At 39.2% G+C, this 22,320-nt stretch overlaps 3 protein-coding genes across 3 annotated transcripts; all 3 read left to right on the top strand.

Annotated features, from left to right (window-relative positions):
* The first annotated feature begins 1,897 nt into the window (after positions 1 to 1,897).
* Positions 1,898 to 3,252, top strand: LOC145213535 (adhesion G-protein coupled receptor D1-like). The gene is made up of 3 exons (XM_080081887.1): positions 1,898 to 2,119; positions 2,188 to 2,655; positions 2,780 to 3,252. The coding sequence occupies exons 1-3, from the start codon at positions 2,059 to 2,061 to the stop codon at positions 3,250 to 3,252; spliced, it is 1,002 nt and encodes a 333-aa protein (XP_079938013.1). The 5' UTR covers positions 1,898 to 2,058.
* A 5,650-nt stretch (positions 3,253 to 8,902) lies between these two features.
* On the top strand, positions 8,903 to 11,668 carry LOC145213607 (adhesion G-protein coupled receptor G6-like). Its single transcript, XM_080081998.1, has 4 exons — positions 8,903 to 9,011; positions 9,899 to 10,602; positions 11,120 to 11,341; positions 11,633 to 11,668. The coding sequence occupies exons 1-4, from the start codon at positions 8,903 to 8,905 to the stop codon at positions 11,666 to 11,668; spliced, it is 1,071 nt and encodes a 356-aa protein (XP_079938124.1).
* LOC145209405 (adhesion G-protein coupled receptor G7-like) lies at positions 11,639 to 12,747 on the top strand. Its single transcript, XM_080079686.1, has 2 exons — positions 11,639 to 12,091; positions 12,544 to 12,747. The coding sequence occupies exons 1-2, from the start codon at positions 11,668 to 11,670 to the stop codon at positions 12,633 to 12,635; spliced, it is 516 nt and encodes a 171-aa protein (XP_079935812.1). The 5' UTR covers positions 11,639 to 11,667; the 3' UTR covers positions 12,636 to 12,747.
* The last annotated feature ends 9,573 nt before the right edge of the window (positions 12,748 to 22,320 follow it).

Raw genomic sequence — 22,320 nt, forward strand, 5'->3', positions numbered from 1 at the left:
GTTTGTTACATTAAATCTCTTACAGAGCTAAGTTGTTGGGATTCGAGTTGTTGTATGACAAACTTTACCCACATACCTGAAGATGTTGCGGTGAAACTTCAATTGTTAAGCGAAGGTAATTAGATAGTGAAATATAAATACTTACCTCCTTAAAGTGCGCAAATAATAAATGTTGAACTATTTCCAAACTAGGTACAAATCAAGAAGGTTGCAATATATAGGATATGTTGCATTTGAATGTTAAATGCATAGTAAATACAATAGGTTTAAATTTATACTCTTTTAACTTTTAGTTCCACGATCTGCATAACATACTTGTGCAAACTGATTATTATATTATGCGTACAATTACATCTGTTTGGCAGATTCATTACATGAAGCCTTTGAAATTGAGACCATTGTTATAACGGATTTCCAACCTTGTAAGTATTTACATTGTTATTAATAGGTTTTGTGTCAAAATTACATGAAAAGACACTTATAAATTTGTGCCACTAAGTCTGTTTATTTTCTGTTTGGTGATGAAAGCATAATACAGTTACGTGGGTGAATAATGTACGGACAGACGGGTGTGTAGTGTAAGATACAAACAAAGGACAAACACCAGTATGGTTAAATTTCTTAACTGAAAAGATGTATTTGCAAAGGTTTTCCTGGTGTCGATGCGGTGACATTGCCACAGAAATTGAAACAGAATTTCAACAAGTGCCTTAATTTATCATTATATTGTCGTAAGTAATTTTTCATTATGATAACATAGCAATTACTGGAATCAAAAATTCTTTTTTCGTACCTCATGCATCTAGAAAATAAGCACGTTCAGACCAAAACGATGTGATTTTTTAAAGCTTTATCAAACCCGAATAAACCAACCGCAGAACCACCAAACAAAAGTCCAAGCACACAAAAACCAATGACCAACCCTACTACAAAACAACCAACGATAAACCCAACCACGTATCCAATAAGGGAGGGTATGTAAAAAAAGCATATAATTTGCCAGATTGAATATTGTGCTTCATTGACAATAAAACGTAACGTGCACTTTTTTGACTAAAAAAAAACAATAGACAATTACTTTCAAATGTTGGTTAAATATAGTTTAAAAGTCTTTCATTTTCTAGAATTGGAATTTCTGGATAGATTTGTACTTTCGGAACCAAACAGTGTGGATGCTTTGGAGGAAATTGAAAAACAACTGGCAGATGTTGCAATATATTTTGCATCAATGAACGAATCAATTTCTGACGTTAGAAATTCTCAACTGCACCAAGTTTTTAAAATCAACCAAACTGAATATAACAAAAACTTCCAACTGGGGTCGTCGCACATAAGCATCTCATTCCAGACACTTAACGTAAAAAGAATTGTAACTTCCGTTCTCACCTTTCAAACAAATCGAACCGAAACAGTACAGACTCAACCCAACATACAAGGATCCCTTACTCAAACGCAATACATAGCTGCTGTAAATAGCACTTATATTGCTGTGGTTGGTTGGGATGCTGATCAACTTCTTAATTCAACCACCAGTCCCACGGTAGAAAACAATCAGCTACCCGGAAATGTGAGTTTCGTCATACCCCCAACGTCACCAACAACCATCTGCAAGCTGATCAAAGCGGGACATATATTCAATGCCAAACTAAATTTCAAAAAACTTGAACCAATCTGTCTCTTCTTCGACAGAGTTGATCGAAAATACTCAGACCGCGGTTGCGTCACAACCACTCATGACGTAACAGGCAACGTCACTTGCAAGTGCAACCATCTTACTTTGTTCACAGTTTTACTGGCTGTCCAATCCACCACCATACCAAAGGGGGTCAAGGTAAAGATTTGAATGTGAATTTTGAAGCTATTGCTCACATTTATGCAGCATTTTTTTTTCAGATCACATCTTACACCACAGAATCAACTTCAGTCGTGTTTCTGATCTCCACCATAATAATCCTTTACAAATCGAAACACAACGGAGATCGGGTTTCTGTTCAAATCAGTTTGTCACTGGCTCTTCTGCTTTTCCACGCTGTCAACATATCACATGATCTTGCCGTGATGCATGAGATTCCATGCGTGATTCACACAGCAGTCAATCAATATCTTCTGCTATCTTCAGGTATATGAAGTAACAAACCAATTTACGATTTTAAGCGTTGATTTGTTCTGACGCAATATTTGTTGTAGGAATATGGTTGCTAATGGAAGGTATTCGTCTCTTTATGGCGACGTCGTATCCAGTCAAGTTCCGAACCCAAAATCCGTCAAAACGTCTTAAAATCTTCATGATGATTGGTTGGATTGTTCCAGTCTTTGTAGTGGGAACATCCATGGCAGTGGGTTTTCCCCTCGACATCTACATGAAGCTCCAACCATTGTACGAGCAATGTAACGAATTTATACAGGTTCCAAAGTACGACAGATGCTGGTTGGCTCCCGGTACTCCAATCTTCTACTCTTCGGTCATCGCTCCTCTTGCTCTCGTCATCCTCATCAACTTCATGATCATCCTGAAGACGACACATGTGATGCTGCACTCGAGGAAGATGCGGAACAGAGGAGGTCCAGGGAGAGGAGATGCGTTGAGAGCAGCAAAGTCTTTCATGTTGCTCTTCTTCATGCTTGGTGGAGCTTGGGTTTTTGCTTTCTTTACGGGTAATATTTATGCGTGTGAACTTTTTAATTTTATTTGCAGCTGCATCAACTTAGGGTTATATCTTAACTACGAATCTCTTTTGACTTTTAGGGTTATATCTTTAACTAGGAATCTGTTTTGTAGGTGTTGGAAACGAGATTTCGAACGAGGTGATCATGTACATCCACAGCTTGGTGAACGGATCGCAGGGAATTGTCGTCTTCCTGCTGTACTGCGTCATGGATGACGACATCAGACAGGAAATGCTGACGTGCAAGCGTGAAGCTGATGTTGGGCCGAAGCAGCAGAGAAACGGGGCCAAATCAAACGGAGGTGAAAGTTCAAATGCTAAAGGGGGTGAAATTTCAAAGGCGGAAATGGGTGAAAGTTCAAATGCGGAAAGGGGTGAAAGTTTAAATGCGGAAAGGGGTGAAAATTCAAATGCGGAAAGGGGTGAAAGTTCAAATGCGGAAGAAGGTGAAAGTTCAAATGATGAAGGAGGTGAAAGTTCAAATGCGGAAGAAGGTGGAAGTTCAAATGCGGAAGAAGGTGAAAGTTCAAATGCTAAAGGGGGTGAAAGTTCAAATGCAGATGGAGGTAAGAGTTCAAAGATCTAGTTCGCAGATGCGCTGATCAATAACAATCGTCATGAGTTGTCTCAGTCGAACTAGAATTGAGGTGTAGCTTATATGAACCAGGGAGTCGAACCGGAACTGAACCCGAACCCGCGAACCGGTTTGAGCGGTTAATTTCATTAAACCCGAACCGAACCCGAACCGCTAATTGCGATTTTCTTAAAACCCGAACCGGTGTTGAACCCCGTATTTTGTTTGGCGTTGGACCCGAACCGAAACCGAACCAGTAAAAAATGCAGTCTGATTTACATTTTGTGATTTTTTTTTCAAAACAGCACACTGAAGAATACGCGACATAACATTTATAGGGCGTGTCAAAAATAACAGTGCACGGGCAAATTTTTTTTGGAGTTTGATAAGGCCAGGTAATGATGGGCAGAATTAAATTGAAACCAATAAAAAATTGAACCGGTTTAAAAACCGCAAACCGGTTCGAACCGGATAATTTGCCCAAACCGGAACAAAACCCGAACCCGAAAATTTACATTTTTAAAGACCTGAACCGAACCCGAACCCTTAAAAACAAAACCAAGTGAACCCGAACCGAACCTGAACCCATATGACAAGCGGTTCGACTCCCTGATATGAACCTCCAAGATTTTCACATAATTACATTACATCGTTTCAACCGCTTAGTGTCTTCTTGGCGTTGGAGGTTAGTGAATAATGCTCCTAATGTATCTCTTATCAGTCAATTACAAGTCGTGTGTTTGTTTTTTAACTTCTGATTTTTTTGGGATTTTTTTTACTTTGATTTTTTTTGTGTGTATTTGTGTCGTGGGTTTATAATAATTGCACAGTGGAATATGTAATTTGTGCAACGCTTGTGCCTTGCACTTTGGAACGCATTTTCGTCTTATTTTACACGCTGACACTGTCACGCGTTTGAAATGCCTACATGTGAGCTTCATTTCGGCTTCTCTGGGCACCAGTGAACGTTAATATCCCAAAACTTATCAGGAAAAAACATGAATTGTAATACCACAGCTCCTCCACCGATGTAGTGTTGTTGCGTTTTGTTGTCATCACATCACATGCCTTTTTGACCCTTTGCACTGAGAACGACTGCATTGATATCATGTTATATGCGCGTGATAATAAACGAGTGTGAATGTGTAATAAACTAGTGACTGATTTTTGAAATGTGTGTTTCTATGGGTTCTTTAATTAAAAATTTAGAACGTGTAAACACAATTTAAGATGCGGATTTGCATGTATTTTAGACAATACTGGGGCATACTAATAATATAGTCTTAAATGCATAAGATTTGTTAACATTGGTCTTGCGTAGGAAGTAGGCAATATTGTTTGAACATTTGACCGCATTTTATGTTCAAACAAACGTACAAGATATATAAGCTATTGCTGTCAGGCATAATATCAAGTTTGTAGAGCTCTACTGGCAAATGCAATTTTATTCCGACGTTTCGACGTCCTATACAGGTCGTCTTCATCAGGGTAAATAACACTGAATGCGACTAGTACAATGCAAACAAAGAAAAAAAGAATGAAACGCAAGCACGTCACAACGCAAAGAAAACACAGCGCGATAAGGAATGATTGGGCCTCTAATCTTAAAGCAGGTGGCCTGTATCACGCTGAAAGCATCACGTCTGTTTTGATGTTCATTGTGTTGCCCCTTGGTGAATATTCCATGACTCATAATCTATTACTGTAGTCAGGCTCCCGGGCCACAACAGACGCCCCATTGAAATCAATACGGTGGCCTTGTGATACCGCGTGAATGGAAAGGGCCGACTTCTTCGCGTCGCTGTTGACAACATCCAGTTGATGTTCTTTTCGGCGGGTGTTGAGTGACCTTCCCGTCTCCCCGATATATAAGACGGACACTCGGCGCAGTGAATAGAATAAACAACACCACGTTGTTCAAAGGTGTTGATTGGATCTTTCGGGTGACTCAGTAGCTTGCGGAGACGCCAACCACTACGTCGAAGTCACACAACATACGCCGTAGAATATTCGTCAGTTTCGGTATGTACGGAAGTGTCACAAAACCATCTGTTTTTGGATGGGTCACCTGTTTGGGACAAGTTGCCCGTCGATCAAGGAGAATCTAGTTGACGTAGCCGTTATCTTTCAAGGCTTTACGAAACCAGTTCCGCCTCGCAGTCGTCGCTATGAGTGCACAAGCGTCGTGCCTGATCTTTAAGGGAACGAAACGAACCACCCCTCTTTTCTGGTATGTGGGTGATGAGATCGAAAATTGAGATACCTGCCGGTACTCGTTGGCTTGTGGTACACTCTCGAGCACAAGACACCGTCATCGGTTCTTGTGACTTGACCATCTAAAAGTGAAAGACAATTTACCGATTGGAGTTCCATGGTAAACCGAATGCCTGGTTGGGCCTCGTTGAGATGCCGTAGAAATGCCTCAACCTTGTTCTTAGCAATGACACAAAAAATGTCGTCGACATATCGCCGCCAGAATCTTGGTGGGTTGACAAATGTTGATGAGGCTTTTTCCTCAGGCGCTTCCTTTGTCATGTTTATGACAACCACAGGCACCGGGGATCCCATCGCTGTGCATTGAACCTGCTGGTAAAAGCTTCCCTCGAATGTTAAAAAGGATTGCTTCAAGCAAATCCGCTAACCGTCCACAATATCCATCGGGGGCAAAGGTGTTCTGTCTTTTGGGCTATGGTCGTTTAAAATCATAGATGACGCGATGTTCATCGCCAATTCCACAGGAACACTTGTAAAAAGTGACACGACGTCATACGACATTTATCTCTTCGTTGGACAGGGGCGGCAACTGTAAAATCTCTTGAACAAACTTGGAGGAGTTCGGAACAGTCGAATCTGTATTGCCCACGAGCGGAGAGATAAATTTCGCTAAGTACTTCGCAAGATTGTAGGTTGGAGAACCAACAAACGAAACAATTGGTCGCAGAGGGATGCCTTCCTTGTGGTTTTTTTGGTAAGCCGTAGATGCGCAGGGCGGAACCGTCCGCGTTATGCAGTTGATGGAATAAGGCCTCACAAATGCATCGTCTCAATGTGTGCAATTTCCCCACGAACTTATTAAGGACGCGTTCCGACTTACGTGTTGGATCACGCTTTAAACGCTTGTAAGTCGAAGTATCCAGTAATAAATGTCTGACTTGATTGTAAATGTCACCAAACCCTACGTATCGCCTTATAAGTGTGTATTAATCCAAAAAGTCAACGAGGTTCATAATTGTGAATATTTTTATGTGTTTTGATACCTGTAGCGTCTAATTTCACTATAAATTTCTGTGAATTGTCTTGGCGAAACACAGCACGTAATCAGCTTCCTACCAAGCTGATGTATCATTGTGTGTTGTCATAAATGCAGAGCAAATGTCTTACTAGCAAATTTTGCCAATATTTACATACTGATGCAATTTGCTGCTACTGTTTCTGGAGTTGTAAGTCGGGTAAGGGGTTTAAGGTCAGGTTGAGTTTATTTCGCTCGGTGAAAAAATCGCAGTAACACAATTGCACTAAAATATTCACCTTGCCAGAGGTTCGGGTGTGAAAAGAAACTGGGTCAATTCGGGCCTGACGCGCTAACATTTCACCTTGGTTAAACAAGTTTTAGGGCAGAGGTCAGGTTTTTTTTTTAAAAAATATTTCGGAATAGGTTTTTATTATTGTACCTTCGGATTTGGGCTGCAATTTCGGGCAGCTTACAACTCTGCTACAAATGAAAACATGTTCGGTTGCAGATTTTTTTCGTAAGTTAGTTGATTTACGTGTTTATTGGTCGTTAGATAACACAACATGAGGTTCGTTTGTTAACGTCAGCCGTCATAAACGATCATAAACGACGGGAAACTGTGCAACAACACCCTGAACACTGTGGTAAGCGTTTGTTTTAATTTTATCGACCAAGTATGGTGTATTATGTTTAAAATGCCTGCTACCATGCAAAAACCTCCAGACAGGATAACTGAGTGGAAAATGGGAAGAACGGCGTGTTTTTTATCCAAAAACTAAAGGAGTATAATTTTGTCTGAATGCGTTTTTGTACCCTTACTCTGCTTTTATCCCCTTACACTGTATTTGCTCGTTACAATTTGGGTTTAAGCATTGGATCGTCAAGTTTTTATGCAAATAAAACTTTTTGAACATACAGTACATGGGAAATTGAATTTTCTTTTCAAACATTTCATGTCAGATTTTTTTATTTTACAATAATTAAAACATGCAATTGTGTTTGTTTATCAGATCGTGGACCAAAAAACTGTACAGTGTTATTGTGCGAATATAAAAGTAGCAAAGTATCTTGCGGTGAGTATGATTGTACAAATGTACTAATTGAGTGTCATTATCAGCTATGTAGTTTGCTTAGCTACCTTTTATGCTTGGCCCATAATGGTTCGTAAATTTCGTATCTTATCAACATAGCAAAGTTCCTTTAACTCGTTGTGACACTCATTCGTTTTAAAAAGTGCATGTTTCTTTTCTGACAGTCTTTGCTCCACGCAACGTGTCTGAGTCGGTTTTTCTTGGCATCGTTACAAAATGTGAGTATCCTAATTATTTGCACATTCCATGCGACGTGAAATGAAAAGTTTTGCAATGTTGTTTTAAAAGTTACTGCGGGCGCTGCTACTGCACAGTTGGAGATCTTTATTACCACAAGTAAGTACCAAATTATCTTATTTGTAGTAATCACACATTTTAGTGTCAATAATTAATACTAAGGTAAATCAGCATCAAATCTAAACGGAGACAATATGAGCAACTTAAGGCATATATATGTTCAAAACAAGTTTGTTACATTAAATCTCTTACAGAGCTAAATTGTTTGGAATCGATTTGTTGTATGACAAACTTTACCCACATACCTGAAGATGTTGCGGTGAAACTTCAATTGTTAAGCGAAGGTAATTAGATAGATAAATATGAATACTTACCTCCTTAACGTGCGCAAATAATAAACGTTCAACTATTTCCAAAGTAGGTACAAAGCAAGAAGGTTGCAATATATAGGATATGTTGCATTTGAATGTTAAATGCATAGTAAATACAATAGGTTTAAATTTTTACTCTTTTAACTTTTAGTTACACGATCTGCATAACATACTTGTGCAAACTGATATGATATTATGCGTACAATTACCTCTGTTTGGCAGATTCATTACATGCAGCCTTTGGAATTAAGACCATTGTTACAACGGATTTCCAACCTTGTAAGTATTTACATCGTTTTTTCAATTGTTATTAATAGGTTTTGGGTCAAAATTACATGAAAAGACACTTATAAATTTGTGCCACTGAGTCTGTAATTTTCTGTTTGGTGATAAAAGCATAATACAGTTACGTGGGAAATTATTTACGGACCGATATGTTTGTAGTGTAAGATACAAACAAAAGACAAACACCATTATGTTTAAATTCCTTAAATGAAACGATGTATTTCCAAAGGTTTTCCTGGTGTCGATGCGGAGACATTGCCACAGAAATTGAAACAGAATTTCAACAAGTGCCTCAATTTATCATTATATTGTCGTAAGTTAATTTTCATTATGATAACATAGCAATCACTGGAACAAAAATTCTTTTTTCGTACCTCATGCATCTAAAAAATAAGCACGTTCAAACCAAAACGATGTGATTTTTTAAAGCTTTATCAAATCCGAATATGCCAACCGCACAACCACCAAACCAAATTCCAAGCACACAAAAACCAATGACCAAGTCAACTACAAAACAACCAACGATAAACCCAACCACGTATTCAATACAAGAAGGTATGTAAAATGCGCTTATATTTTGCCAGATTGTATACTGTGCTTCATTGACAATAAAACGTAACGTACACTTTTTTGACGAAAAAAAAACAATAGACCAGTGGTTCTCAAACTTTTTTTGTTGCGACGCCTCTGGAAAAGTTTTCTGGACTTGCGACGCACCATCAAATAAAAGTTAATGAGGAAACTTATCAATAAACAGTTAAGCACTTAGAGAACAATCTTAGCCTAACTGTTTTTCGACAAAGTTATAAGACTGCACTCAACACTTTCAGTACACCCGGCAATCACGTGCGGGCTTTTGTTAATTGTTTCAATTATTGCGCACAGTTGCATTGTCTTGTCTGCAGCAAGGCCTTAACAGCATCAATAACGAATTACAACGAAAGTAATGTTTCACCTTACGCACAATACAAACTGATGCAAAAAAATTTACTGCTGTAACTCATGCACAATAATTACTTCAAACTTTGCTGACAATTATAAGTTATAACTACCTCAAGCCTTTGAAGCGAGAATCCGTTCACATAATCAAGTTTAATGCCCGCCAAGCGTCGCCCCAGACACGCGCCTATCACGCACTTGTTGCTTGTACTGTTTGGTCTCAACGGACAGCCGCATTTTTGATCAAAAACTTATTGGGTAAATTTACGTCAATCCGCACTCTACACAAAAAGTATTTGGACGTAGATATACGTCAACCGCACTGAAACCTCATTTTTACGAGATAAACTGAGTTCAGCCACGAAACGGAAATATTCTGCGACGCCCTTGGAAAATAGAAACGACGCACCAGGGCGTCGCAACGCACAGTTTGAGAACCACTGCAATAGACAATTACTTTCAAATGTTGGTTAAATATAGTTTAAAAGACTTTCATTTTCTAGAATTGGAATTTCTGGATAGATTTGTACTTTCGGAACCAAACAGTGTGGATGCTTTAGAGGAAATTGAAGAACAACTGGCAGAAGTTGCAATATATTTTGCAACAAAGGACGAATCAGTTTCTGACGTTAGAAATTCTCATCTGCACCAAGTGTTAAAAATCAACCAAACTGAATATAACAAACACCTCAAACTGGGGTCGTCGCACATAAGCATCTCATTCCAGACACTTAACGTAAAAAAAATTGTAACTTCCGTTCTCACCTTTCAAACAAATCGAACCGAAACAGTACAGACTCAACCCAACATACAAGGGTCCCTTACTCAAACGCAATACATAGCTGCTGTAAATAGCACTTATATTGCTGTGGTTGGTTGGGATGCTGATAGACTTTCGAGTTCAAACAGTCGCACGGTAGAAAACAATCAGCTACCCGGAAATGTGAGTTTCGTCATACCTCCTATGTCACCAGAAAGGGTCTGTATGCTGATTAGGGAGGAAAAAATCAACAATGCGAACATGAATATCAAGAAACTGGGGCCAATATGTCTCTACTTCGATAGAGTTGAAAGAAAATACTCGGATCGTGGTTGCGTCACAATCACTGATGACGTAACAGGCAACGTCACTTGCAAGTGCAACCATCTCACTATTTTCACCGTTCTTTTGGCGTTGGAATCAGTCACCATACCTGATGGTGTAAAGGTGAAGACATTGTTGTAGAAGTGATGTTTAAAACTATTAACTAGCAGTAGTTTGCATTGGATCTTTCCTCTGGTAAAGTGCAGTAAAGTGCAACGTGACCGTACGACGTGTTTTATTTACTTTGCTTTTCTCTTTTATTTGATGCCAAGTTTTTGATACTTGGTATGTCATTATACTTTTTCCTTCCTACACAGAAATGAGGTTAACTTTTGTTGAATGATGTAACATATCACTTAGTCAGATCTATATCAAAACATTTGTGACCATCTGATATATATACTTGTTTGAATGGGTAGGGCGTGTTTTTAAAAGTTATACTGGTTAACATAAAGCATAATGTGCTGTATAGTTTAGTACAAATAGTGAAGCAATGTTTTTGCCTCAAACACAGTTCCATAAATGAGTCATACATATACTTAACACATGCCTTCATATTTCCCTATTTTCTATTAAATTCAATCATCTTTTGTCTAACAAGTGCATATATTTAACGATGAAATTAATATTTTGTTTTCAGTATTTATCCTATGCCACAGAGACGATCTCGGTGTTCTCTCTTTTTGCGACAATCGCAATCCTCTACAGATACAGGCGAGGTGAAGACAGATTCCCGGTTCAAATCAATCTGTCAGTTTCACTTATGCTTCTCCATTCGGTGAACTTGATGCACGATCTTGTAGTGATGCATGAAACATCATGTGTCACTTTTGCTTTAGCCAACCACTGGCTCCTGTTGTGTGTAGGTGAGTTACTGTCGAACATAATAGAATACTCACGACTAAAAGTAGAAGTTTTACAATTTAAACACCGATTGTAAACGTTTTAGAGTGTTACAAACGGCGCTTGTTCTGTTTAAGTGGCGTATATCTACACAGTTACAGCTCCCTTTATCCAATTTGGAATTATCACAGGATTTCAATATTCTCTGTAAAGTCTGTCTTTAATGCTTAACGATCTATTGGCAAAGTCAGAAATGAGTACAAACGATATCGTATTAACAGTAAGCTTAATCATAACTTGTTTGTTGCAGGAATGTGGTTCCTTGTTGAAGGACTCCGCCTCCTAATGGCAACCTCCTTTCCGTACATTTTTGGAGCTCAAGATCCAGAAACACGTCTTAAGATCTTTATGCTGATTGGTTGGATTGTTCCCGCTTTTGTAGTTGGCTTATCAGCGGGTGTGGGTTTTTCCCTCGGCGCCTACATGAAGCCCCAACCGTTGCACGAGCAATGTAACGAATTTATGCCGGTTCCAAAGTACGACAGATGCTGGTTGGCTCCCGGTACCCCGATCTTCTACTCCACGGTCGTCGCTCCTCTTGCTCTCGTCCTCTTTACCAACTTCATAATCATCCTGAAGACGACTCATGTGATTCATAACCTGAGGAGGTTGCCCAACAGAGAAGAGGAAGACAATAAAGGAGCTGCAAAATCCGTGCTTGTTTTCTTTGTCATGCTTGGAGGGACTTGGATTTTAGCTTTCTTCACAGGTGGGTTTACATCAAGCCTAATAGCCACACGCTTGAGTTAAATTGACTGTTTCGCTTGGTCAAAGAATATATAGCAACACAGTTACATTCAAAGAACCAAGAGTTCGGAAATAACAGCGAAACGTTAAAATGTTATGAACGCTGCAGCTACACCGTATTATAAGCGTTATGTGACTGGTGCATACAAAAAAGTGATGTCAAAAAACACGACTGGGGAGACGTTGGTGGAACCAGTTTAGAGGGCCCTAAAACTAACCAACCGAGTAATGCTAAGAGGGTTGGGCTCGAAACTTACTAATAGCTTAGCGGCCTAATTTTGTGTGTGCTTTCTTTACTGGTTATTTATTGATGCTTTTAAACTCCATAATTTCCATGTTTAATATCGTCGCAATAAGTTTTAAGTTTTTAATGCTAGGAGACACATGTGCTTTATCAATAAATCTCTCTTGCAGGAATCGGGAGCGAGATTTCGAACGAGGTGTTCATGTACATCCATGCCTTGGTGAACGGATTGCAAGGAATCGTCGTCTTCCTGCTGTATTAAATATAAAGTCTACCACAGCTTTAAACTTGCATCAATAACCCTATAACCATGTTTGCCGTACCATAATGTAGCTGGGATATTCAAAACAGCGCTTGAGAAATTGCATTGTCTGTGTGGCTCAGTTGATACAATATCTGTTTTGTAAATCTTAAACTCTACGAATAACTTTAGTCATTTATATCTGTTGCTTTGCTTATGTTTGCATGGAAAACTTCTAACAACACAATCAGCATGAGTAAAGTATATGGGAGTTTTCAAACGGGAAAATTACTTTTACAAGATCGTAAGGTTTATGAATCACATTATGTTAGTTGTTACAGAGATCTGTCGCTTGGCTCGTCTGTCGATCTCAGACGGTTGGCTAAATTGTTATCGAAGATGTAAGTGTATAATTGCGCTCCCTATTTTGTTGTCATAGAAACGATAAAGTTGATTTTTTTCTTTCTTTTTTATCGTGGCGTCTTTTGTACATTGTATATCTTGACGTTTAGGCGTATATGTTTGGACGGTTATACAAATACATTTGTTCGAAAAGGTACAATATATTCGGTAATACAAGTTTCTCTAACTTGTTTTACTTTGGCCCCTTTCGAGACACGAGAGCTGGACTTCAGGTAAGCTGTAACAAAGGTTACGAAAATGCAATACTCCATTTCTGCAGCCATTTAAGCATTATTAGGTGATCAGAGGCATCGTATTTTGTGGAGTTTAAAAGGCCTTTGCATAAATATATCGTCACCATCGCCACCATAATTATCCTCTACAATTTGAAACACAGCGGAGATCGGGTTCCGGTTCAAATCAGCTTGTCATTGGTTCTTCTGCTTTTCCACGCGGTCAACATATCACATGATCTTGCCGTGATACATGAGATTCCATGCGTGATTCACACAGCAGCCAATCAATATCTTCTGCTGTCTTCGGGTATATGAAATAATAAGCATTGTCTAATATTATGTGTTCTGGTGCATTTGTTTGTTTTCAGGAATATGGTTCCTAGTGGAGGAAATTCGTAAATATATCGTCATCAGGTGACGCTAGAGAACAAATTAGTTTATTTATTGATTGAAACTAGAAAATATCAATGGTTAAATATAAGAGAATAGAGTTCTTCTGACCAAGAACCAGCCACCAAATTTTCTAAACTAAGCAGTGGTTCAGAAGATTTTGTGCTTATTAAACCCACCAAACGTTATTTATTTGCAAACAAAAACACTTAATCTTAGGGTTACAGTAAATAAACACTTGCATGTCGACCAATACTAATAACCAGATTGTAACACATTGGGTCCTCATTATGTTCGAATAAACCCAGGTTATTGACTGTTGTTGAGCATCAACATGTTCTGCTGTATTTGTTGTTAGGAAAACAATATTTTTCCGACTCTGTGTATATTTCATCCAGGTAGGCAATAAACGTTCTAAGACATCAGGAATCTGGCCCTTCTTTTCTACGCGTTTCCTTGCATTTTCTGAGATGCAGAGCCCATTTGTTTATAACGCAGCACCTTTGCTTGTCCTTTGTTGTATGAACACTCAGGTGCCAGTTGTCGGTCTGATCAATTAGTAAATTATCTCCTTTTCGAAGTTCTTTTATTCAATGTAATTTATTTAAAGTCAAAAGTTTTTATTAGAAATAAACACAAAATGCCGTTTATTTTGAGAGTTTCATTGGTGCGTTTAGTAGCTGGAATGCTCTTTCTTCTGCCAGTTTCGATTTGGGGTAAGTGGCTTGATTTTTAAAACCTATGATATAAAAGTGCATCTGTAAGTTTCCTAAACTGATAAGTTATAACTTATTTAGCGTTTGCACAAACATTGTAAAGTAAATCGGTTTAGAAACAATTTAGAAAAACATAGTCAAAAATGTTTAAAAAATCTGAAGAAATGGTGATTATTACTTTGTCGTAATTTTCAGGTTTTTATTTTTCAGCTCAAGTACCTCTTTTGACCGGCTGTCTGGGGGAAATAAACAACACCCGATGCATCGGTAAAAATTATGTTACAAGAAACTAGAATGAATTTAGCTGTTTTATAGAGAAATATACAAACTTTTTGATTTTTAAATTAGTTTGTGAAGGAAATTGGTTGTTTATCCCCTGCCCTGATGGAACAGTTATTGACATAAAATCAGCTCTTTATGGTCATGAATTTCCTTACGCAGGGTAAGTAAATTTAACATCGTGGATTTCATAGATTTTTTTTTCTCAAACGATCCAATTATGATATAAACAGATAAATTTTGAAATTGTGAGCTGCAACTTTTAGTTTTTATAATGTATAAAAACATTTTTTTGTACTACAGTTGCCGAACGGCTTTAAAGTTAAGCAAGTTTTAACATAGCTTTTGGAATGAAATATTGAGATTTATTGGGTGTTTTATTCATACAAAAAGTATTATTTACAAAATTGCATTTTGTTTTCACTATTGGTTTGTAAAGTTTTGCAAATATTTAATCTCTACATTTTTTGGATAAGGGTGTTGCTCACGGTCAACGACAAAGAAGATGTTTAAACCAACTTGTATTCAGTCAGTATTAAATCCGAAATTCTGTACTCGTAGCGACTTTGCAAACTATCATTTTGGTCTGAACAATCGTACTTTGCGTTTACTTTGACTCGGTAAATCCAATTCAAAATGATATGTTGTGTTTAAAGAGTGTGCAGGATGACTTCCCCTACGGCCCAATGCAATGGAACTGATGGAGTAACAGAGATACTTAGGAAGTGTCAACAAAAACCTCGGTGCGTAATTATTCAATCAGCCATTCCTGGTGACCCATGTTCTGGTTTCGTCAAATACATAGACATCAACATGACATGCTCCTTTCCCAGAGGTTGGTTTTAATATCAATATTGCGCGGCATCACACCAATTAACACCCGTAATATTACCATCAAACGCAACATGTATAACAGAAAGTAATTCGGTACTTATTTTTCCAAGTTTTCTCGCCATCATGTTACCTTTCACGCTAGGTTTGGTTTGTCGTTTGTTGTTATACACAGCTTAGTATTTGCAATATTTAGTTTATCGAGAGTACAGGCGAATGGATGCTTTAAGAAGCGTTTTGTTGTTGCAGCTCTATCGTTTATGAAAGACTTAAAAAATGTGAATCCGGCAAATTCTGAGGCATTAGAAAACGGGGAAGATAGAATTGGAAAGTTTTCCCGAAATCATCTTGATACCAGTGGAGTCAACTATACAACCGGAGATGCTCAACTGCACATCGTGGTTTCCAACATCAGTCAGGAAGCATTTAACTCATTCCTTCAGTTAGAGTCATCTCACATTGACTTTACACTGCAAACAAACAGCACCAATCGTACAGTGAGTGCAGTTCTAACCTTTAAAATAAGCAAGACAGAAGCTGCAGAAACCATGTTCAACAACGCCAGTTTTCTCTCCGCCAAAACGCGCTACATAAGCACCCAGAATACAAGCTTCTTCGTTATTGTTGGCTGGGACGACAATGACAACCGGTTGCCTGGGAACGCGAGCATCATTGTCAATTCTACGTCACCGAAATCGGTCTGCGAGAAGATCAAAGAAGAAAAGAAGAACACAAGCAATCTGATGGTCAAAAAACTAGAACCGAAATGTTTGTTTCTAGACATGGTGACAAAAACGTACTCGGACAAGGGTTGTGTCACAATCACTGATGACGTAACAAGCAGAGTCACGTGCAAATGCAGTCATCTTACCATTTTCACTGTTCTGCTGGCTGTGGAAACCACCGTTATACCGGAAACTTTGAAGGTAGGCAAAACACAAGTGTGCTTGATACAGACTTGAATTGAGCTTATTTCGCTTGGTGAAAGACAACATAGACAACAAATGTGGCGGGTACGAATGGTTGATAATGGCTGAACGCGCCGGAGGCTGCAGCTACACTGTTTTGGGGCCTTGTAAGCCGATATATGCATGATGGGAGTTTGGGCGCCAGTTCAACTCAGTCTTAGGAATTAAAGACCAAATTTGAGCTCTAATTCAAAAGGGCTTCGACTTAAAGTAAAGCGGTCAATTAAAACACATGTCTACCTGACTTCCACATTATCAAGTCAACCAGTTCAGGCCTAAATAGCCCTTTCATAAGATGGTTGCAAACTTGTTTTTTTCCTAAATTCCCACTATTATTCTATTTTCAGATCATATCATACACAACTGAATCCATCTCTGTCGTGTTTCTGGTGGCTACCATAGTGATTCTCTTTAAATACGGACGGGGCGATGACAGGACTCCAGTTCAAATCAACTTGTCAGTGGCTCTTCTGCTTCTTCACGCCATCAACTTGACCCATGACGTTGCTGTTTTGCATACAACTGTGTGTGAGGTTTTCACAGTAACCCTTCATTTCATCTTACTGTCTGTAGGTAAGCTGTCAACCAGCTGATTTACTATCTGATCTAGATCATTCAAGGGTAAGCAAACTATTAAAAAGTAAAATTAATCTCGGTTGCTCCCTTAGAAATAATTTCTGGATCCGCCCTTGCTATACTTACATTACAACCTGCCATCTTCGTGAAGAAAAACTTTTGTTGTTGTTGTGTTTAGGAATGTGGTTTCTGATTGAAGGAGTCCGCCTCCTAATGGCAACTTCTTTTCCATATTCTTTTGAGGCTCAAGATCCGAAAACTCGACTTAAGATTTTCGTTTTCATTGGTTGGATTGTTCCTGCTCTTATAGTGGGACCAGCCGGGGGTGTCGGTTTTTTCCTTGACATCTACATGAAGCCCCAACCCTTATATGAAAAATGCCACAACCACCAAAATCAATCTTCACCGATTCCAAAGTATGACAGATGCTGGTTGGCTCCCGGTACTCCGGTCTTCTACTCCACGGTCGTCGCTCCTCTTGCTCTCGTCCTCCTTATCAACTTCATGATCATGCTGAAGACGACACACGTATTGTTCAAAACGAGAAAAATGCAGAGCAGAGATGAAAATGATACCGTGATGATTGCTATGAAAGGAGCCAAGTCCTTCTTCCTCTTGCTCCTGATGCTCGGAGGAACATGGGGTCTAGCATTCTTCACAGGTTGGTCGATTGAGACAATTTAAAATGTAGAGTGGTTGTATTCAACCAGTGTGTATGGAAAATCATTCATAAAATGCACATAGTTAATAATATTTAGGTTATAACTTTATCTGTTTATGCTTTTTTTATGTTTTTCATGGTTGCTATGTTTGAAGCTTGTTTAAACCAGGATTGCGGCATAACAGGTTTATTATTATTATTATTATAGTTTCCCACGCTCTTGGGCGCATTGGGCAGCAAGATTGTTCCACTTTTTTCTGTCTTTTGCAATTTCCTCTATCTCCTTTATGTTTAACCCTCTCATTTCTAGATCTTTGCGGAAAGTCTCCCTCCAGGTAAGCTTTGGTCTACCTCTTTTTCTTTTCCCTTGCGGTGTCCAGCTCATAGCGATTTTTGGAGCCCGTTCGTCTGACATGCGTAACACATGCCCTGCAAGTCTAAATCTCCGCGTCGACATGATGGTGCATAAAGGCTTGGTACCACTAATTTGGTACACCTCATCATTTGTAATGTGGTCCTTGTATGTGATATTTAGGATCCTTCGAAGACAACGCTGATGGAAAGCGTTTATGTGCTTTTTCAGCTTGACTGTCATTTTCCAGGTTTCACTGGCATATAGAACGGTGGGCATTACAATTGACTGGTACAGTTTGATCTTTACCAGTTTCGAAACCTTCGAGCTTGACCAAACTGTTTTGAGCCTTCTGAAGGCCGAAGCAGCTTTTCCGATGCGGGCATTTATGTCGGCCTCCACATCAGCATCTGTTGTGAACACACTGCCAAGATAGGTAAAGCTTGTGATGTTGTTAATAGGCTCAATTCCATTGATGGTTAAATGTACGTTGGACTGAGTTTCCCCTCCAACTCGAAGTAACTTAGTCTTGTCGCTGTTGATCGTCAGACCGGCTGTTGCTGCATTTTTGGCCAATGAGTTGGTCATTTCTTGAAGATCTGTCATCGACTCTGCGAGCAAGGCGATGTCATCTGCAAAGTCGAGATCCGTAAGACGCTTGTGGTTTGTCCATGAGATGCCGAACTTTGGATAATTCATTGCCTTTCTCATCACATAGTCGATAGTGGTAATGAATAGTAGGGGTGATAAGACACAGCCTTGGCGCACACCTGTGTTGATTCTAAAGAACTCTGTGTTTCCTGACTGAACTTTTACGCAGCAGCTTGATCCTTCGTAGATGTTTTTGAAGGTATCTATAAACCTGAGTGGAACACCGTATTTTTGTAACACCTGCCATACAGTGTTGCGATGCACACTATCAAATGCCTTCCTGAAGTCAATGAAGTTGACAAACAGGGGTTTCTGAAATGCAAGGCACTGCTCCACAATGTTTCTGAGAACAAAGATCTGGTCACAGCACGACCTGTTGTATCGAAAGCCTGCCTGTTCTTCTCTCAACTTCTCATCTAAGGATGTCTTTAATCTGTGCAGAAGCACGCAGCAGAACACTTTCCCTGGAACAGATAGCAGTGTGATTCCTCGCCAATTACCACAAATGCCTAGATTTCCCTTTTTTGGAAGTTTCACAATTACTCCTTTTTTCCAATCAGATGGTACAGTCTGCATTTTCCAACATAAGTTGCATAGCTTTGTCAACTGTGCAATCAGTGCATTCCCTCCATTTTTTAGCATCTCAGCAGAAATTTGGTCGAGACCTGCAGCTTTGTTGTTTTTGAGTTTTTTCAGTGCACTGGAAATTTCTTCTGTTGTGATGTCACCCATATCTACTTCCATCGTTGGTCCATCTTCATCTTCAAAAGTAGGCAGTTCGTAAGGTTCTGGTTGGTTCAGAATTTCCTTAAAGTGTTCGTACCATCGCATGTTTTGTTCTTCCTCGGTTAGAAGAGTTTTTCCAGTTTTGTCCTTAATTGGTACACCGGAGCTTTTTCCTGTCTTTGTCAGATGCCTAATTATTCCAAATAGCGCTCTAGTGTCATTTCTGTTCATTGCTTTCTGTGCGTCCGCACATAGCGTTTCAGTCCAAAACTTTTTGTCGTCTCTACAACTCTTTTTAACAACTTTGTGTGCTTGTTCGTACTGTTTTCCTATCTTCCAGTATTCATCAGAAGATTTGGCGCTTTCCCTTTCATGTTTAATCTTTCTTCTCTGATCAATCAATGCCCATGTTTGTGGTCGAATCCAGCTTTCCCTTCTCGTCCCGCGCCTTCTGCCGAGGGTTTGATCTGCAGCTGTTGTCACTATTTTTTGAAATTGTTTCCATTGCTCTTCAATATTATCTTTTACTTGTACAGCCTGGAATCTTGTGCTCAAATTTTTGTGAAACATTTTTACTATTTTTTGATCTTTTAGTTTTATAAGGTCGTATGGTTTTGTTCCACTGTGTTTGATAATTTTTTTCAGTTTTAGTTTCAGTGACCCTTTGACGAGGTAGTGATCGGAGGCTACGTCTGCACCTCTGCAGCTACGTACATCCTGCAGTGCGCTGCGCCATCTTCTGCATATGCAAATGTAGTCAATTTCACTTGTTGTTTTGCCGTTTGGGGATTTCCAGGTTTGCTTGTGTATTCGTTTGTGATTAAAAAAAGTGTTCCCTATACATAACTCGTTTGTACTGCAGATGGTAAGAAGTCTGTGCCCGTTGTTGTTAGTTTTGCTTGCTACACCGAATGGTCCTAAGATGTCACTCCAACCAGCTCTGTTTCCATCAATCTGTGCGTTAAAATCGCCCATTAATAATTGTAGATCATGTTTAGGGATACCATTTAATGTATCCTGGAGCTGGTCATAAAACAAATCCTTTTCTGACTCTTCTGCCTCTTCTGTAGGGGCATACACCTGAACAATAGATGTTTTCCCATGGCGCGAGTGAAAACGTGCAGTAATTATTCGATCACTGATTGGTTTCCATCCAACCAATGCCTGATTTGCTTCATGGTCCAGCACGAACCCAACACCATGTATATGCTGTTTGTTGTGTCCCGAAAAGACAACTGTCTTTCCCTCGCTAGTCAGTTTGCCACTTCCAATCCATCTCATTTCACTAACACCGAGAATATTTAATCCGTAGGTGTGAAACTCGCGCAATACTTGCGCCAATTTTCCACATTGGAACAAAGTTCTTACATTCCAGGTTGCTAGTTTTGTAATTGTTGTAGCAGAGAATATGTTGCTCTTCATCGGGACCAGAGCTTCCCTGGGGCTTTCACCCTGGCCCGTCATGAATGATTGGGTCGAACACACATTCCTGCCACTGCTTAAAGTAGTAACTCTTCTTGCTGTTTCTGTAGCGGTAAATTGTTTTACGGGGTCGGGTTGCTGGCCCGACGCCCAACCCTCCTTCTTTTTCAGCCGGGCTTGGGACCGTCCTTGGCGAAGTTCATTCATAAAATGCACATAGTTAATAATATTTAGGTTATAACTTTATCTGTTTATGCTTTTTTTATGTTTTTCATGGTTGCTATGTTTGAAGCTTGTTTAAACCAGGATTGCGGCATAACAGGTTTACCACTCTATTTTTGTAATGTTGATAATTTACGGTTTTTTCTGTAGTTCGATTTGCAACAATGGGGTTAATGGCTGTGTCAAATTGACGAAAAACACTTGAAACCCTCAGATATAAACACATGAGTTCTGTTTTTTGTTTTGCAGGAATTGGGAACGAGATTACGAACGAGGTGTTCATGTACATTCACACCTTGGTGAACGGATCGCAAGGAATCGTCGTCTTCCTGCTGTACTGCGTCATGAGTCACATGATAAGACAGGAAATTGTGCCTTGTAAGCGTGAAGCTGATGGGTCTGAGCAGCAGAACAACACAGCAAACACTACTGATGGAAACCGACACTAATCTCTCCCAGATTGAAGGTTCATTTAACCAAATGTCTATTTAAGTTGATTGAATGTTAAAGATATTTTGAAAGCTGATCAAATAAATGTACACTGACATAGGCGCCGAGTTTTACAAAAATGCAAGGTGGCGGACGTAAATTATGACGTCACTTCAACTAGAAAATAAAATGCAACGTTCGTCAAATTCTGAACAAAAATAATATTCATTTGAAACACTTTGCTTTAACGTTATTATTGGTTTCGCAACGTTTAGAAAATGTTTCGTCAAGTTGTCGCTCTCGTATCACCTGAAATAACCATTTACAACAGTACAATTGCATTGCACATAATAATGGTCATACATTCAATGCCAACCATTGTGTGTTTGACGTCATAAACAAAGCACTAACCACAACAGGTTGCAGTTTTGGCACGTTTTGTTGTTTTTTGCCAGTACGCTTGTTTAAGCAAAATTGTTCCAAATTTAACTATGTTTCGTACGATACCGCTACAAACAAATCAAAATATCCAGGGTGGCCGCCACCATGCTTCACAAACCCAAGGTGGCGGCGCCACCCCGCCACCGCCCACTCGGCGCCTATGTACACTGATGTTTTAAAGCTGCTGTTACTGGTGATAGTAAAGCCCCATGTCACATTATTTATCATAAAATTCTAGCGGTTTGGTGAAACTTGATCTATCAATTGTGCCTGTAAATATTAATTAGTAACTTTGAAACCAACATTTAAACCTGTAAGTTATACGCCTCTCGAAACCAAGGTTCGCTAACAGTTACCAGCAACTTTGTATGAATTCAGCCTTAAACATGTTGTTCAAAACCAAC

This window comes from Phallusia mammillata, chromosome 1 (assembly GCF_965637545.1).
Source record: "Phallusia mammillata chromosome 1, kaPhaMamm4.hap1.1, whole genome shotgun sequence".
NCBI classification, from domain to species: Eukaryota; Metazoa; Chordata; class Ascidiacea; order Phlebobranchia; family Ascidiidae; genus Phallusia; species Phallusia mammillata.

Excerpts from the sequence above, each read along its gene's own strand:
- LOC145213535 (XM_080081887.1), top strand. The coding sequence starts at position 2,059 with ATGCATGAGATTCCATGCGTGATTCACACAGCAGTCAATCAATATCTT. Across the intron at positions 2,120-2,187 it reads ATATCTTCTGCTATCTTCAG|GAATATGGTTGCTAATGGAA; the intron begins GTATATGAAGTA and ends TATTTGTTGTAG. Across the intron at positions 2,656-2,779 it reads GGTTTTTGCTTTCTTTACGG|GTGTTGGAAACGAGATTTCG; the intron begins GTAATATTTATG and ends TCTGTTTTGTAG.
- LOC145209405 (XM_080079686.1), top strand. The coding sequence starts at position 11,668 with ATGGCAACCTCCTTTCCGTACATTTTTGGAGCTCAAGATCCAGAAACA. Across the intron at positions 12,092-12,543 it reads GATTTTAGCTTTCTTCACAG|GAATCGGGAGCGAGATTTCG; the intron begins GTGGGTTTACAT and ends TCTCTCTTGCAG.
- LOC145213607 (XM_080081998.1), top strand. The coding sequence starts at position 8,903 with ATGCCAACCGCACAACCACCAAACCAAATTCCAAGCACACAAAAACCA. Across the intron at positions 9,012-9,898 it reads CACGTATTCAATACAAGAAG|AATTGGAATTTCTGGATAGA; the intron begins GTATGTAAAATG and ends TTCATTTTCTAG. Across the intron at positions 10,603-11,119 it reads CCATACCTGATGGTGTAAAG|TATTTATCCTATGCCACAGA; the intron begins GTGAAGACATTG and ends TTTTGTTTTCAG.